General features: G+C 42.0%; 2 protein-coding genes across 3 annotated transcripts in view; both read left to right on the top strand.

Annotated features, from left to right (window-relative positions):
* Positions 1 to 888: 888 nt before the first annotated feature.
* On the top strand, positions 889 to 12,162 carry pafah1b2 (platelet-activating factor acetylhydrolase 1b, catalytic subunit 2). Of its 2 annotated transcripts, none has more exons than XM_042093947.1 (6): positions 889 to 1,208; positions 2,065 to 2,146; positions 2,819 to 2,908; positions 4,780 to 4,896; positions 6,097 to 6,219; positions 9,871 to 12,162. In XM_042093947.1, the coding sequence occupies exons 2-6, from the start codon at positions 2,066 to 2,068 to the stop codon at positions 10,147 to 10,149; spliced, it is 690 nt and encodes a 229-aa protein (XP_041949881.1). In that variant the 5' UTR covers positions 889 to 1,208; position 2,065; the 3' UTR covers positions 10,150 to 12,162. The 2 variants fall into 2 exon arrangements, with proteins under 2 accessions (XP_041949881.1, XP_041949880.1); XM_042093946.1 differs by having other exon boundaries at positions 889 to 1,212.
* A 2,512-nt stretch (positions 12,163 to 14,674) lies between these two features.
* Positions 14,675 to 18,314, top strand: part of apoa1a (apolipoprotein A-Ia) — a 3,704-nt gene continuing 64 nt past the window's right edge. The window contains exons 1-4 of the mRNA XM_042093941.1: positions 14,675 to 14,981; positions 15,439 to 15,490; positions 16,184 to 16,328; positions 17,525 to 18,314. The exon at positions 17,525 to 18,314 is cut by the window's right edge and continues 64 nt beyond it. Of these exons, the coding sequence (XP_041949875.1) occupies positions 15,448 to 15,490; positions 16,184 to 16,328; positions 17,525 to 18,125 (789 nt within the window). The 5' untranslated portion in view covers positions 14,675 to 14,981; positions 15,439 to 15,447 and the 3' untranslated portion in view covers positions 18,126 to 18,314. The remainder of the gene's footprint in view (positions 14,982 to 15,438; positions 15,491 to 16,183; positions 16,329 to 17,524) is intronic.

The following is an 18,314-nucleotide window of genomic DNA, read 5'->3' as shown; positions in this document are numbered from 1 at the left end:
CAACAGCAACTATGATAGCTAGCCTAACGTTACTTACTTAGTTGATCCAACAAGCATGGATGAGTTTGTAAGTTAGACAGCACAACGTACATAGACTGTACACATGCCCGAATTTAATGTAGTACAATTTCACAATGAAACATTAACGTTACATAAATAAATGCTTGCTTACCATTAAGGTGGAGCTGCGAACTTGACAGAGTGCTGAACACCGTTGGTCTGACTGACTGAACTGTAGCTCAAAAATGATCTCCCGCCGCCGGACAGTTCAAACGTCGTCGCGCGGTGCACGTTTCAATCACCACGTCAAAATTTCCCAGTAAACCATAAATCCATGACTTTTCAATATCTTTTCAAAATGATGATTTGGATGGAAAATCAACATAATATCAATGTCACCTTGCTATCTGGGAGCTTAACTTTGTATTTATGTGCAAAAAGAAAACAGAAAACCACAACTGATTTTCCGCCATGTTTTTTCAAAATTTTCAAAAAGCTGACAAGTGAGGGAGGAGTCAGATTTATTACTGTGTTATGATTCGCAGCAAATTTTTATTACTGTAGTTTGACCATAATTCATAGCGAAACTACAGCAACATACTGTATTCACAAATACAGTACACATTTTTCTCAAAAACAGCAGTGATGCTGTGAAAATCACAGAATCTTGTTACAGTGTATTGGTCAAATAAAATGATTTTTGAATCAAAATTGGCTAAGATGAAGGAATGCTTTTGGGCTTAATTGTATATAATCTTTATTTAGCCTTCACAACTTCCAGTCTTTACCTACACAGCATCACCACTAGATGTCAAATCACGCTTTTACGCTACAGGGGCCGTACATGTTTTAATGGGAAGTGCGTGACGACGACTTCTGGAGGCGGAAGTAGTGTGTAACAGCGAGGGCGGTAACGCTGGAAGAGAGCGGGAGGCAGGCAGGGGTGGTATGGACAATCGACACGCTTCTACCAAAATATTCAGTGATTTACTTACAACATTTGTGTAATCAAGTTTCAAAGACTATCTTAGAGGGTACCATATTATGAAAACTGTTGGTTACTTCGACGCCATCTAGCAGAATAACAAAGGAGGAGAACCCGAGCGTGCGTAACAGCAACATCCGCACCACCACAACACCAGCATCTTCGATCAGACTGACATTAGTGCACTGTGCAGTCTACGTGACAGAATCTTCTTTACCGTCTAGTAGGTACGAAACACGAGCATGTATGGTTTGTTACTAACTAACAAGTTTAGATGTAAAATTATGTTTATTTTTCCACTTTTCGGCAAAATATGAAATGGCCAGTTAACTGTTGATGTTTGGTTTTTGAGCTTCGATGCTATCAAACTGAATACACACATTTGCATTCACCAACGTCAGAACACTTTTCTATACATTTTGTTTTGTATTTGTAGGCCCTGCCTTAACATTATTCCCGTATTTAGCATGCATTTTCATTCGGCTTATTCGTCACAGGCCTCCATGAAGTAGCCTAACGTCAGTGTGCTCTATCTGTCTGCATCGAGCTCTCATAGCATCATGTATGACCGAGGCCTTGAAACATACAACCGGGTCCTTTGTGTTAGCGGCTATACGGGGATCATATGGTCTCGTCTTTCATCTTTGGGGATCAGGGTGGAAGCTGTCCAACTCTGCCTTCACCTTGTAAGCGGATTGTTGTTGTGCAGGTCTTAAAAGAAGATCAAAGAATTGAAAGCGAATGCAGAGTGGAGGCTACTGTTTGTGCCTTTTACTGAACGGTGCGCGGTCACCGTTTTCTGTCAACAAGGCTGCATCAATGGACAAATTGTTAAATTCACCACCAGATAACAATTCAGTAACAGTTGAAATACCAAAATAACGTCTAATAAATAAGAACATTCTTTAAAAAGTCCTCAGCAGTAAGCAGGTCCACCTGAAGATAAGCCTTAAAAAGTTTAATAGTAGCCTACAATTGTGGGCGTTTTAATAGTCCACGGACTGAGAATGACTTTATGTAGTGTCCTTGGTAGTAAGTGTGCCGTTTAGTATTTAGGGTAAATGTTGTTGCTGTTGCAGGATGAGTGGGGAGGAGCAAAACCCTGCTGCTGTGCCTGTCCCTGTACAGGATGTGCAAGGAGATGGACGGTGGATGTCCCAGGTATGTGTGTGTGTGTGTGTGTGTGACGAGGGCTTTTCATCACAATGAAATGTGATCCATCTATCCGGTCAGTTTGAATGCTCCAATGCAGCGATATATTTAAACTACTGTACACTGCCTGTGTGGGCTGTGGCTGACTTGTATCACTACTGTTGTTACATGTTCTTGGTGAACCATAGTCTGTCTTTGGCCAATAAACACAAATTAAGAGAGAAGGTCCAAGGTAGGTAGGGATGGACCGATATATATCGGCTATGTTGACTGGTATCAGCCTATAATATGACATTGACTGTTGGCAGTGGCCGATCTGTTGTGTTGCATCAATTCTGCACTAGGTAAATATTGTGTTATGCACAAACTGACACATTGAGTCACATAGTGCTATGAAGGGCTGAAAGACTTGGAAATGCTTCAGTTCTGTTATATTTTAAATAATGAATATTTTGTTTCCCTGCCACAAAAGTGCATAATTAACAACAAAAACAATATAATTTTAGTAACAATGTTATGTTAAGTAACAATGTTTTTGTAAATATTGGTAATGGCCCCTGACTTTCACAATCGGTGCATCCCTAGTCCAAAGTGCCTGACCAGTTTGCCCCTTAAAGATGAAATCTCTCTTTTTTTCTCTCTCTCTTTCTCTCTCTCTCTTTCTCTCTCTCTCGTGTGTAGCACAATCGCTTTGTGATGGAATGTAAGGATGCTGAACCAGACGTGCTGTTCATCGGAGACTCTATGGTTCAACTCATGCAGCAGTATGAGGTTGGTGCTAAATTATTTTATTAAGTGTGTCCTCTTGTGTGTTCTGTCATGGAAGTTTTTTTCCCTCTGCTTTCTTTTACTTTTAGTGTCTATCTGATTTAATTCATAAATTGCTCATATGTCATTGGGTGTATTTTTATTAGCTGTAAGTAAATTCCTCTGCATTGTTGGTTGTTTCTAACTGGTTCATGGAACTGAAATCTGCAGCAACGTAATAGACCTCTGAAGTTCGCCTACAAAAAAGCTGCCTTCTTTGAGATCCTGTGTGTTACGATTTTTCCTATGGGAAAATAATATGGGGATTTTGAATTATCGCACCTGTTAAACTCTCATGGGGATGAAGAGGTCTGAAATGCAGACGTTTTGCTCAACACACTTTTGTCCTCTGCCTTCAAGTGGGTGCTGTGATCTTCTGTACGTTAAGACGGCAAACTTAGATTTTTGCTACAGCAGAGCTAACTTGCAATGCAACTTGCCATAGCTAGTTAGCTTCAATTAACACCCAGATCTCCCTATGGGCAAAGATGGCAGCTTTGATTCCTTTTTGCAGGTGAACTTGAGAGGTCTATAGAGCTCAACAATGACCACCCACCTCTGCGATGCCTCAGGCTTTGGAACTAAGTTTCCCATTCATTTTTTCCATTGACATCCGGAAAAATCTGTATATAAGGAGTTTTAGACTTTGCCTAAGGCTTACCAGAGACAGAGTGAATCGTGAACATACAACGAGAAAAAAAAAAAAAAAGAGGTTACAAGACTGTGTGCATATGTTCATTTCTGAGAGAATCAAACTACTCATCCCATCAGCCATTGCGAATGATACATTTTCCAACATGTTCCCACCTAACAATAGTTTAACATACTTCCTCTTGAATTTAAGACAAGATGACTAACTTCCTACCGTTTGCATTGAGCAAATTCAACATTCAAGGTGAGAAAAACACTTTTCATCAGATGGCCACAAATTGCTCCTCACTCTTCACGATATCATGAATTATAATCAAATTCTCAAAGGAGAAAATGAATGGAATTTTTACTTCCATCCCCAGAGTGGGTGGTCACTATTGTCACATGTCAAATGTGCTCTATTTTGGAGTGCAGTGGGCAAAACATTGCTTTCTATGTCTGGTGTACATCTAGAGATGTTGTATACTAATGTGGCTTTTCTGAACTAATTTCGACTCCCTACAAATGAAAAGAAAGAAGATATTATTCATGGCCTTAGACATTGTAGGATCTGTGCCTTTTTAATAATCACCATTGAAGATGATAGTCTTCTTAAATCAGCATGTCCCAGATTGTGGTTGTAGACCTAAGTTCCTCTGGCTGCTATCATTCTGCTTGAAATGATCCCTGGATCTGTATAGAAGTACAGTTACACTGAAAGATTTCAGTGTAAGCAAACAGATATGATATGTGTGCAGTTATTTCTATTTATATCTATTTTTGGTTGTTGAAAATGCATTGATGAATGACAGAGGTGTAACGATACTCCAAGCACACGGTTTTTGAGCCACGGTTACGTTTTTTGTTTTGTTTTTTGGGTGGGGTGGTGTAGTGGTAACGTGTAGCAGCACCGCTACATTAGGGGAAACAGTGAAATAGAACAATAATTTTGTTATTTATTTTAATTTAATTGAATTTTGTGATGTGTTATAATGTTACTAGTGAAATGAAAAGAGGCTGTATCTGCAGCTGCTGGGGTTGGAGAGGGGTGTGTATCGCTGTTCTGTCTTCTCGAATCGTGATATGAGATTGAGATTGTGGATGTTTGTATCACGATACGACGACTGGTTCTAGTTCGCATATTGTTACAGCCCTAATGAATGATGATGATATCATCAATGATTGTTTTGTTGTTGTTGCTGCAGGTGTGGCGGGAGCTTTTCTCTCCTCTTCATGCTCTTAATTTTGGCATTGGAGGAGACACCACCTGCAACGTCCTGTGGAGACTTCAGAACGGGGAATTGGACAACATCAGACCTCGGGTAGGAATTGATTAATGGCTCTTATAAACTTGGGTATGACATCATTTATGTAGACTGCACATGCAACTGTAATGCACAGAATCGTATAGGCTACGGAATAAGAATAGGAATATTTGCTATGATAATTAAAGACATCAATACAATTCCTCCGCTATTTATTTCTAGTTGGGTATCTTTGGTTGCAAGACTGTGAAATTGACCATGCTTCAACCTCTCACACAGTGCAGCATAGAACCACCGTTTCAAAGCCAAAACCAAAGATATTGCCATGTTTCTTTCATTAAAGTAATCTTTTATCTGACAACTCAAAATCACAGTGTATACCAGACTTGAGAAAGAATGAGAGAGAGAGACACAATTTGACAGCTGTACCATTTTGCTCAGATCTTGCACATGTGAGTGCCCCAAAGAGAGATAAAGGGCCCTATTTTGACGCAGTGTAATGGAAGTGCAGTGCAATTTGACACAGTGCTGTGAAGCAAAGCATATTCCTATCTTGCACTGGGGTTTTTTCACCATGCGCTTCTCTTTTATTAAACAATGTGCCCAGGGGTGTGGCAATTAACGACCAAAGGTGTGGTATAGTGCATTATCTAAAAATCGCTATCTTACACCATCTAAAAGCATTACGTCACAGACCAAGAAGCACAGCTGAAGTCACACTGTCACGAGATGTAAGAAGGAACTCTGCAGGATAAATGTCCTTAGGTTTTTTATTCAGTCATTCGAACATTATTGGGGTAAGTGAAGAGATTAATCACATACTTATCCCCAACAAGTAAAACAGTCATACTGTACATAGCTGTACTCAACCTGTATGGTCTGTTGGTTCAGTGAAACAATAAAACATTAGATGGCGTGAGGGTTCCTGTAATTTTCCACTTGACCCGAGTTTTGATCCAACATTGCCCCACAGAGGAGGAAAAGTATGATGCCACTTGTGGCATGCCAAATTCTCGAGTCCTGAACAATCCTTGAATCATGAGCAATGCTGAAAGCTTTGAAGAAGACTTCTGTCCCCCAGATGGCGGAGCTTGAAACCCATATGCAAGGATTAGGTGCACTATACATCGCATTTTCATGTGTAAAACTTCTCTCTGATGTCTTCAGAATGAGAACACGTGAAATGCTTCAGGCTTGGAAAGAGAGGTTCTGTGTATTTAAAGCATATATTTGACTCCACTTTGTTTCCCTTTGCAGGTGTCAGTTGTGTGGGTAGGAACCAATAACCATGAGCACAATGCTGAACAGGTTGCAGGCGGGATTCTGACCATCACACAGTACCTACGCTCATGCCTTCCCAGGTCTAAAGTCGTTGTCCTGGTAAGTCTGTGTATCTCATCTTATCATAGTGTGTACAGTAATTTCCTCTGTTTTAGCCACATTGTGTATTAACCGCAGGGCAGTGTTTTATGCAAGTTAAAAAAACGAATCCATATTAATACCATATTAACTTCCCCCATGTATTAACCTCATAGCTGAAGGAATTTTGCAAAATCAATGTATAAACCTTGGCTAATAGTTCGGCTTGGCTAATATTTGGAAAATAATTGCATTTGGTTGGTCTTTTAGGATGAATATAATGTAAAGCAAAAGAGAATGTCCTCACACCAGAGTAGCTCCCAAACTTTAATAAAAAATGGCAACATTTCGACCCGACAGAGTCTTCAGGCAAATGTGGGATATGCACACAACCACTCTACCAAACTTTCAGAATAAATGTACATGTCCATTAAAGTCTGGGGGTAGACAGAGCCATGCACATATCGTATTTGTGAAAATGTTAAGTCAAGTGTTTTGCGATTTCTGTCTTGCCTTGGTTGGTGTAGATAGCAGGGTTTCCACAAGTCATGGAATATCATGTAATTGTAATTGTAAAGTCTGTTACAGACATGGAAAGTCAGGGAATTTTATCATGTTTGGGGCAAAGTCATGGAATATCAGGGAATTGTGTTGTAGCCGTTTAAAATGTACTTGCTAAAATACATTAATACAAATATATTTCCACTCAGGATTGGTGTATATCTGGTTATTAGCTTTACTGCTTGCTTGAGTAATTGTGGTTAGTCCAACTTTGTTTATACAATGCCCATTTATACACCTTCCTCTTTTAAAAAGTAAAACATTTTTGAACGCTATGCGTCTGTTCTGAAATCTTTTAATTGTACTCTTCATTATATAGTAGGTCATGGAAATTCATTTTATTTTTTTGTCAGGGAAAAGTCATGGAATTTTACATTTCACTTAGAGGAGGAACCCTGAGATAGTGGTGACTGCCCATAGTTACTGTAAACTTAACATTGACTAGTGAGATTGCTACAGATGCTTACCATTGAAATCCAGATCACATTCTATACCATTGCATTTTATACCCTTTTTCATAGTTAAAATATCTTCATTTCAAACTATGATTGGCTCTATCTTGTTTGCTTTCAGTGAAAAATCTGTCAGCTGCTTGCTTTCTTCCATTATGCCACCTTGCTCTCCTGAAAATCAGTAGAAGGAAGTGTTCAGCTGGGATCTGCCTTTGTTGGCAGCTGTCTTATGTTTTGGATATTGCCAAGGGGCAAAATGGTTATGGTTATGGTTCTTGCCAATTATCATGGAACAAAATTACATTGGAAAGTACAAAAATTCAATTAAAAGACTTAGTCCCAATTAGACGCAGGTCCCTTTCATTGACCTGGTGTGACTACAGGTTTGTACAAATAAAAGCAGATCTTAATTAGAAGCCTGGTGCGGTTTTATGGTTGTTTGTATGGTTGAAGCCCACCAGATCACCCACTTGAGCTAGTTCTATGCTGCTTAGATCGTGCACACAAAAGTTAGAGTGGACAGCACTGCTTAAATATGCATTTTCCACTTATGAAAGGCAGGCAGTTGAAAAGCAACAATTCCTAAATGTTGTTTACATTACATTTTACAGAAACCATGAGTACCAAAGTAAGCTACAGTCAAATTCATTCAGATTTACCAGCATGGTAAAGGGGAGGCAAAAGAAAGTGGTGACTCCCTACCTTTGGTGGCCATAAAGTCAGAGTACTGTATGTCTCAATGCCTTGCTTATTTATACTGTACTGTAATCATTTTGATAGTATTTCCCATCTTTTGTGTGAAAGGAGTTGAAGGCCAGGCCCATAGACAAGGTGTAGATCCAGATCCAGTGTCCTGTAGGGCAGAGTGAGGGATTTAAATTGAATCCTGGTTGCTATAAGAAGCCAAAAGTAACTAACAGAGTTACTTCTTCTTTGGCTGTTTAAAGACTAGACGTGCCACGGCATTTTGAATCTAAATAGGCGTCACTCATTCTTTTAGTCTATCTACAGTTAAGAACAAAATTATTCATACCCCTGGCAAATATTGATTTAAAGTTTTATTTAAATATTTTCTCTTGACTGATATGTTTGTTCTGACTGAAAATGACACTGCCACATGATAAAAGGTTGTAAGACAATGTGGTAGAAGCATGGCATCAAAAAAAGAAGTGTTTTTGTCTTTTTTATCATTTTTATGAAAAATGGTGTGTCCAAAATTATTCATACCCCTTTTTAACAATCACTGGAAACATCTTTATTTGCCATCACAGCTCTAAAAATGGTTCATATAGTACCTACCAAGCCTCTCCATGTCTCCACAATGATTCTAGACCGCACCTTTTTAGCAGCAACCCGGGTTTTGAGGCAGGAATGATTATTTGCCATCCCTCTGGCCTTGTGCTCACTTTTGTGACGGATTGAGGTCTGGACTATGGCTGGGCCACTCTAAAATGTTGGCATTGTTCTTTGTTATCCATTTCTTGCCTTGTTTGGCTGTATGTTTTGGATCATTGCGTGGTTTAATGGTCCAATGCCGCCTATTGGGGCAGGTCTCTCGGCAGCCTGCCTGATCTTTTCCTCCAAAAATCTTAATGTAGCCCCTTGTTTTAGTGTTACCATTTACTTTGAGAAGTTTACCAGGTCCCATTTTCTGAACACAACTTTAAATCAATATTTGCCAGGGGTGTGAATAATTTTGTTCTTAAAGGTCCAGTATGTAGGAAATAATGGAAAATAAACTGTAACCATTCCAAAAATGATGACCATATGTTGTCAGAGAGTGAGGAAACACGATGAATTGAAGTAATGGCTTATTTGACAACATTACTCTAACCCGTAAAACCCATGAAAAAAAATCAGTTACGGGGCGGAATCTCTTGGAATTTTCGTTTATGTTTTGAACGATTAATTCTAGAATAGCGTATTAATAATGGGCTAGCGCGTCCTCCTATTTGGGTTGCCAAATTAGCAAAGGCCAACTGTCAACAGCTGTCAGTTGTAGTCATGAACGCCTACAAGAGGCAGGCAAATTACCAAAATTAAAACAAGAAACAAATTAAGTGGACGTCGGAGGAGCTTCCTGAGATGGTGACGTCTTCGTCAAATGAAGAATATCAAGTCTGACGCAGAGCTGGCCATATTTCTCCACAACAGGTAGACTATGCTAAACTTCATCTGCATCGCTAACTTCAGCTACATATGTTACGTTGGTTAGAGAGGTATTTTTTGTTTTCACTGTTTCCGTAATGTGTAGCTGGGTCATGGTTGGAGAAACGTTAAAGCAGCTGCAGGTCAACTAACGTTAGCTAAGTCTTCATTACATCTGGCAACCCAGAAGAGGCTCGCGTCTGGTAGTCTTGAGAACGTTCACCAGTGTTTTGATTTTGGCCAACAGAACGTTCGGTAACAATCCTACAAATCGCACCTTTAACTGTATGGTCTTGTTTACAGTGTTCATGCACTGCGACTGGTACTGGTTTGACCCTATTAGTTTCTGTGTTCAGTCTGCTCATTTGTAAGGCACTTTGAATTATCAATGTGTATGAATTTTGCCATATACAATATACCAGCCTTACCTTGCCCAGCCAAATCCCAGATCTGGCACCTATCTTTCGTCCGTTTTCTCTTCATCTGGCCCCCCTGTGCTCTCTGTCCTCAGGGTCTACTGCCGCGGGGGGAGCAGCCCAACCCTCTGAGGGAGAAGAACGCGATGGTGAACAGGTTGCTGCGCTCGACACTGGATCGCGTGGGGCCCGTCCAGTTCCTGGACATGAGTGACGCCTTTGTCCACTCCGACGGCGCCATCACGGCCAGGGACATGTTCGACTACCTGCACCTGACCGCCAGCGGCTACAGTACCATCGCCACGCCCCTCCACGAGCTGCTGATGCAGCTATTGGAGGAGACGCCCCAGGAGAGGCGGGCCTCCCTGGTCTGAAAGGCAGGAGGGAGGAAGGGTTGGCATGAGAGGACCGTCTCTCAGTCACTCCGGTGGGGTGGGGGGAGGGGGGTTCTGTCATGTAGCAATGAAATGAGGGAGAAGCGAGAGAAAGAAAGAGATGGAGAGAGAGAAAGAAAGAGTGAGAGGGAGGGCTTAAGGATGAGAGAGAGGGTTCTTAAGCTAATGTACAAAAAACAGAGGGAACTTAATTCGGCTCAAATTCACACTAACTGTCACACAGTCAGAGAGAGAGGGAGGGAGGGGGAGAGAGAGAGAAAGAGAAATACAGAGAGAGAAAGAAAGAGAGATACAGAGAGAGAGGGCTGAATCTGATCTGACCTGAGTCTGATCTGTAAATGACATACAGGGTAAAGATTTTTGAGTAGTGCCCCCTGGTGGATGTTGTGCAGACATACACTATATTCCACCCATGAAGGCAACCTGAAGCTCAATAGAGAGCTGTGATGCGTTTAAAATGTACATACATAATTTGTAATATATAGCAAACATATAACTGACCTACTAATTTTAGTCTATACAGCTTTTAGTTTTGTCTTATTTCACCCCTCAAAAAAGTGGATTTGAATGCTTGTAAATTACTCCACATTTTATTTAAACCTGACACACTATGATAGAATGTCAGATTTCGACATGTAACTGTAGTTAATGTCATCTTGGCTTTGTCCTTCCCAGACCTGTCTAAGCTTTCAAGTGCACAGTTTACTGTTCTCGACTGTATTGTGAACACGTAACGTAGTGTCACATTTGCTGTGCCAGAGCGCCTGTGAACTGTAGCATGGCCTGCTCTGTCTGCTGATTGTGTTTCTTCCAGAATGCCAGAATCTCAATGCCTTCCCACGACAGCAGCGGCCGTAAAGAGCCGTAAAGATCTCAACACTAAAAAGGCCTTTACTGATAGTGTCTCTCTCTCTTGTTTCTCACTCACTCACTCACTCACTCACTCAATTAATTCACTCTCTGTTGCACACACTCATTGACGATATACATGAGATATACAAGTGATGTGAATTCTTTTGATTGTTCTCACACAACAAATGCACTTACTTCACATCTCTCTCGTAGTCTTTCTCTCCTTGTCAGCCTTTCTCTCAGCAACTTTTTTTTGGTGTTTTTTGTTTGTTTGTTTTTCTGTCCTTTGTGTAGAGTTTGTTGGCTATATGACTACGTTTCTGTCTTGCTTCTCCGACACCTATGCTGGTCGGACTTGTCACTATAGTAACACTATTCACTTGTGACGTCATTCTGAAAATGACCTGCACACTTGTGTCGAACAGAATAGGCCCTGGAAATATGTGTTTTTTGTTTGTTTGTTTGTTTGTTTGTTTTCGTTGTTTGTTTGTTTGTTTGTATGTATGTGAGAGTGAGTGTGTCTGGCCTTAAAATTCACTGAAATGGATACTGCAACCTCCACTAAGCATCCAATGCACGACCATGGTGTCTTAAGCACTTAACATGCTTCTCACCTGTCCCTGCATCTCGGTCTGTCTGTTACAGGGTGTGTATGTGGGTGTGTGTGTTACAGGGCGTGCGTGCGTGCGTGCGTGCGTGCGTGCGTGTGTGTGTGTGGTTGGGAATGCAAAAGCGTACCTGAGCATTAAACTGCATAAGCTTCCTTTAGAGCGTTGTGTGTTTGTGCGTTAGGTGAGGTGTAAATAAGCATACGTCTGTATATAACATGTCAGTGTTGAGCTTGACGAACTAGTGTTGTGCGTGTACTGTGTCTGTGGTGGTGTCCTGTGAGCACTCTGCCTGGGCTAGTGGCACATCCCTGTATTCCAAGCATTCCAATAAAGGGGTATACCTGTAAGCCTGTCTCGTGTGTTTGTTGGAGTGCTGAAGGCAAACATTCATTTGAATAAGACTATAGAGCTGATTGTGCCTCTTGGGTGCAGAAATAACTTCTCACATGATTTATGATACAGTTCCACTTTTATTCTATACAGCATATGTCCCCTTTATGAATATAAGAAGTACAGTCTCATGGGACTTGATTTTTTAAAGTTGTCTTGTCATTGGCACATGGCTCTTGCTCCATAATGTAAATATAGTTTTAGCTATGGGGAAAATTAAGTCAGTTATTTCAAGTCCATAATTCAATTTGATTTCCCAAATGCAAAATAAATGTCTATGCAGAGCACATATACTGAAGTGTAGTACTAGATGTTGACCTCTAGATGATAGCAGAGAGATGTGTGGGTGCAGCTGTTCTCTCAGGGTGGGATATCTTTTCAGCTGTTCTGGTATTGTCGCTATCCTCTGTTTTGATTATGATCAAATAACCCTTCCCTTCCCCAGAACAGATAGGGGAAGGGGTCCTTACCAGGGAACCTGATGACCTGTGGAACCTTGATGTTTCAATGGGTCTGCAGCTTGATGGCTAATGGTCCTAAGCTACAGCAGTTTAGCAAGGCTTGCTACTACATTCTTACCCTCTGTTGTCCCTAACGAGACTACTCAATGGCTCATGTTAGGTTATAGGATCAAGTTGTGTTGCGATAGCCTCTCTAGCGCAACAGTTCCTGACAGAATGGCTAATTTGTAAAGATAGGGTTCTGCCAATACAATCTATTCTATTTCTCAGAATCATATGTCAGTATCACATTAGCAAACAAATCTCTTCTATGTCTGAATTTATGCTACCAAATACGCTATATGGACAAAAGCACTTGGACATTTCACCACTCAGACCCTAACGTGTAATGGCCTGGTGTACCAATGCTTTTGCACATATAAAGTATGAATCACATTTGAAACTGTGTTTAATCTTATCCAGGTTAATGTCATTTTTTTAGTAACTTTCACATATTGTTAAAACACCATGTGCTATATAATTGGTTATATGAGTCATCTGCCAACAGAACACAGTCCTTAGAATCTTCAGCATATAAGACAAGGTCTGTGACACGTTGCCAGGAAAAGTAAAGTCATTTCAAAACCATACATTTTTACTGCTACCATAATTACCTTTGGGACCCAGGAGTCAGCATATCTAATCAGCAACTCTGTGCTTTTTTATCTAGTCCATACAGAACAAACACACACTGTACATGCATGTACACTACTCACACACATACACACACAATTGCAGCCAAAAGTAATCCTAAAGAGCAATGATGACATGAGGAATCTGATTCCTATAGCGCAATGGTTGGCATCCGTGTCATTAGCAATATGAGAAAGCCCGTCATGCCAGTCAGAGTTAGGACTGCTGTTTTGGCAGGGTCGTCTCTCGCCATCTCACCACACCAGTGCACCAAAGCCCGAGCAGGCCAGATTCTAGAATGCCATCTGTGTTGGGGTGCTGTGTTGGATTCTAGAATGCCATCTGTGTTGGGGTGCTGTGTTGGAATGCCTTTACGCCTGGTGCCATGCTCAGAGTCCCTGCTTGAGGTGAGTTAAGAAGCACTTAGTAGAGCCTGGTTAGTATTTCTTCTTGAAATGCCAGCATAAATATTTTCTATATTTCAGCATAGGTTAGCATGTTGGAATGACATGCAGCGCTCTTGCTTGTAGGGGTGCATTGGTAAAGCATTGCTGGTAATGCTTCTGGTTTTAATAGTGTAAGTGTAATAATGTTTAGATTGCATCATGTATGAAATCAGTGGTTATGCCTCATTAGTCAGTATATTGCTAGTATATTGTTAGTTAGTGTTAGAGCTGGTGGACATCTGACAGGTTACCATTAAATGCTGTGGCTCAGATTAGCAGAACATGTTGGTGTGCACACACCACACTTCTATAGGCGAACTGAGTGGCAAACTGTTTACTAATGTTTCTCAATTGTGATTCTTCTATGTCTTCTTTTGAGATCATCATTCCTCTATAGTTCTATCGTTGTCCGTGAAAGGCATCAAATCGGCTTGGAAGCATGTGTGGTATGACTTTATTACTGTATATATATATATATAGAGAGAGAGAGAGAGAGAGAGAGAGAGAGAGAGAGAGAGATGGGGGTGGGATTTGGTAAAGACTTTGGGTTAGAATTTAACCTTGGCCCCCGTGGGCACTTGGCCCCGGCTACTTTTGTTATTATAGATTAGCATGAATAGGATTAGGATATGAAATACATATTTGGTGTCCCTATTTTCTTATTCTTACTTCTCAGAGCTGATATCAGAGCAATCCCCGAATACATTTCTCAACCATACACATCCTCATAAACCCAGTATCCCAAACCCATGCTCTCACCCTCCATATCCAAATGTGACCAGTTTTCTGTATTCTTTGCGATAAACTAACCCAAACCAGGTTGGGCTTAATCTATACACAGAATAACCAAGTTGATTAAGAGTTTTACAAGCTTAAAGATATTGAATAGGACGTGTAGCAAAGGTAGCACAGGCTGGTAAAAGGCATCATGATGAAAAGCAAGAGAGAGTACATGTGCAGAAAAAAATAGATAGATAGATAGATAGATAGATAGATAGATAGATAGATAGATGGATAGATAGATACTTTATTGATCCCCAAGGGGAAATTCAGAAGTAGTCATTATTGTTTAATGGATGTTGATACTGTTGTGGCGATATGTTTGATAAATAGCATTGGAGTGGACATTTGAAAATAGGAGAAGATATTTTTAAAATATTTCATAAAATGGGTCATGTTCTGAGACGTCAGCAGCTTGAGGGTGTTTCACCATGTTACATGAGCAAATGTACAGGTGTGTCTGTGTCTTCCTCTCCTCCCTTAGTGACTTTTGAACTGCCATGCATGGGGTCTGAGGTCCAACTCCTGGCACCAGAGGGGCCTATAAAAGCCACCGAGCCCTTAGCCTCGGCCTCAATCTCCTCGAGCAGCATCCTCAGGTAAGACAATTAGCCAACGCGGACAGCACAGAGCACTGGAGACAGAGATGCAGAGAAAGATAGAGATAATCACTTCATTGTGTGTGTATTAGAATATTGATGAACAGAAGACAGGATTATTTTCACTTTACATTTCAATTTACAGGGTTGGAAATTCGCCTTTTAAAATCTCTTCCAGCAACTGACAGATAAATAGTCAAATTCACTAGCCACTCAATAGAACTCTACACTTTCATATTTTACCAGCATTTGGCTGGTGGCTGGTGCTAATTTTCATTCCTGGTGTTTTATCAAAATGTGTCAAAAATATTCCGTAAATAACTTTTAATGTGATTTTTGAAAATGTTTCATTGTATGTTGAAGAAAAAGAAAAATAGGTATGAGAGTTAATGGTTCTAATTTATGTTTTATATTCCTTCCTTCCTTCCTGTCATCCATTCTGTCTCTTTTATCACAGGGATTCACCATGAAATTCGTGGCCCTTGCACTGACCCTTCTCCTGGCCGTCGGTCAGTACTCCTCCACTCTGCTCTTACACTCAGATAACACAGACTATATAGTATAGATCGCTTACATGCAGGACACCAAAGCCTTTTATGCATGTTGACATGCAGTAATGTACTGAAGCCATGCATCCACACTTCTACGAAATTGAATAACGTGCAGCAAAATGTGTGCGATATATAGAATAGGATGTGTTAGCATCAAGGTCATCAGGCGCAGGTACTGTAGATATTTAAATTTGTGTTAACAGAGCATCCACTTTCGGAGGAACATTGCAAGGTTGCAATTGCTACTGAATATCCCATTTTTTTAAACATGTTCTAAACATGATCTAAACACCTGCAAATCATTTCGCAACCCCTACGATATTTTTGGCGACCCCCCAGTTTAAGAACTACTGCATTATGTGACATACTGAACATGCGGGCGTGGTGGAGCAGCGATAACATCGACTGACAATCGGTCAACTCCGGTTCCATCGTCGTTGCAAGCCTGTATCACTTTGGATAGACCTGTGTGTCGATATGGGTAGACCAGCTTGCCTTACAGCTAACTCAATGTTGTGCAGATGTCTTTGCATATGTGGATGTTTTTGTCAATTCAGCACCATAAACCATTCACCAGTCCTGCTTGTCTACCATGACTTTCTCTGACCGGGCCTAGTTAACTCCTGGCCTTTCCTGTGCCTTCTCCCTCAGGCTCCCAGGCCCGCGCCCTGCAGGCCGATGCTCCCTCCCAGCTGGAGCACTACAGGGCTGCCACCCTGGTCTACCTGACCCAGATCAAGGAGACAGCCATGGCGACCCTGGACCACCTGGACGGCACAGAGTACGAGCAGTACAAGTAAGGGACACCCTCTCTTCATATTGATGAGGAGTTGCATGTTCACATGTTGTAGCGTGCTTGTGCAAATCAGTTTTATGGGCTTTGATGCCTATTTTACTGTTTTACTAAAAGTCAATAGCCATATCTATTTGTATCACTACAAAGCCTGAAATGAGATAAAAGGTTCTGAAAAGGACCATAAAAGGACCATTTGTTTACAGTACAACTTTGGAGCCGATTGGCTAAAGATAGCTGTGGATAATGGCAGGGCATTGTAGGGATGTTGCATCACATTATTCATTAAGCAGACACTTTTGTCCAAAGTGACTTACACAATAATGATTAACCACCAAAGCTACACAGCAAAAGAGACAATAGGTAACAATACATACTACTTTACAAACACTATGAGACTACCAGAGGATGAGAGTGCAGAGGTTTAAGTACTAGAATAGTGTGGAAGGAGGAGGAGGGAGGCAGAAGGAGAAGGAGAGAAGACAGGGTTGGGTATTATAGAACTTGATGATAGAGAGGGACACCCCTGCTCTGGCAGCACTTGGTAGGTTGTTCCATCATCAGGGAACTACAGATGAAAATAGTCTGGATTGCTGTGTGAGTAGGGGTGGCAGTGCTAGACGTCGTTCCTTAGAGGAATGCAGTGGTCGAGGGGGCAACAGAAGTCTTTATCAGAGCAATTCAGTAAGTAGGAGCATACCCAGCAATCACTTTGTAGGCAGCGCACAAGGGTAGCCAGTGAACCAAAATGAACAGCAGGGTAACGTGTGCCCCTTTTGGCTGCTTGAAACCCAATGCACCACCACATCCTGGACCATCTGTAGAGGGGAGGCCCGTTAGGAGGACATTACAGCAGTGGCAGTAGAGTAGAGTAGTAGTAGGATATCCTAGTAGTAGGATAACAAAAGATAACCATAGTCCAAGAGCTGGGGTGGTGTGTGGTGGTGGGTTTTTCTTATATTGGATAGTAGGAAGTGGCTCGGCAACAGTGGCAGCGTGAAGTGTGTGTGTGTTAACTCTCAAGAATAATATAATTCCCGAAATTATAGTCAGATTATCCACCCACACCAAGTATCAGAATATTAGTAAGCCTCACTGTTCACATCAACCTGAATCAAAGCCTTCCCCATTAACATGAATGTCCCCTTCATTCAACTATCCCCTCATATCTCCTCTCCCCCCTCTCTTCTCCTACACAGGCAGAAGCTGACAGAGAGCCTGGACCAGCTCCAGACCTATGCCAAGTCTGCCTCTGAGTCTCTGACCCCTTACACCGACACCTTCTCTGCCCAGCTCCTGGAAGCCACCCGCGCCCTGCGCGAGCGCGTGGTCGCCGACGTTGACGACCTCCGCACCCAGCTGGAGCCCCACCGCGTGGAGCTGCAGGCCGTGATGCAGAAGCACGTCGAAGAGTACCGCCAGAAGCTGGAGCCTATCTTCCAGGAGTACTCCGCCAAGAACCGCGCTGAGGTCGAGGCCCTGCGCGCCCAGCTGGAGCCCCTGATGGTTGAGATGCGCCAGAAGGTGGCCGTCAACGTGGAGGAGACCAAGTCCAAGCTGGAGCCCATGGTGGAGGTCGTCCGCGCCAAGCTGACCCAGCGCCTGGAGGAGCTCCGCACCATGGCCGCCCCCTACGCCGAGGAGTACAAGGAGCAGCTGGTGAAGGTCGCTGGAAATCTGCGCGAGCAGCTCACCCCCCACGCCGAGAACCTGCACGCCAAGGCCGCACCCGTGTTCGAGGACCTCAAGACCAAGTTCATGAGCCTCTACGACACCGTGGCTGCTGCCCTCAAGGCCTAAGTGTTGTTGACCAGCCACTACTGACTCAACCACTCCAAGCTCCATGTGCACACACACACACACACAGACAGGGAAGGGCACACACGACAGTGCAGAAATGCACAGCTTGCAAACATCGAAGTGCTTGCAGATGTGAGCATCTCTTCATTGTTAGCTGGACTGCAAGTAAAACGTGTGTGTTGAGAAACA

Source organism: Alosa sapidissima, chromosome 5, assembly GCF_018492685.1.
Source record: "Alosa sapidissima isolate fAloSap1 chromosome 5, fAloSap1.pri, whole genome shotgun sequence".
NCBI lineage: Eukaryota > Metazoa > Chordata > Actinopteri > Clupeiformes > Clupeidae > Alosa > Alosa sapidissima.
The sequence above is the reverse complement of the archived record's forward strand: the minus strand, read 5'-3'. Positions and strand labels throughout refer to the sequence as shown.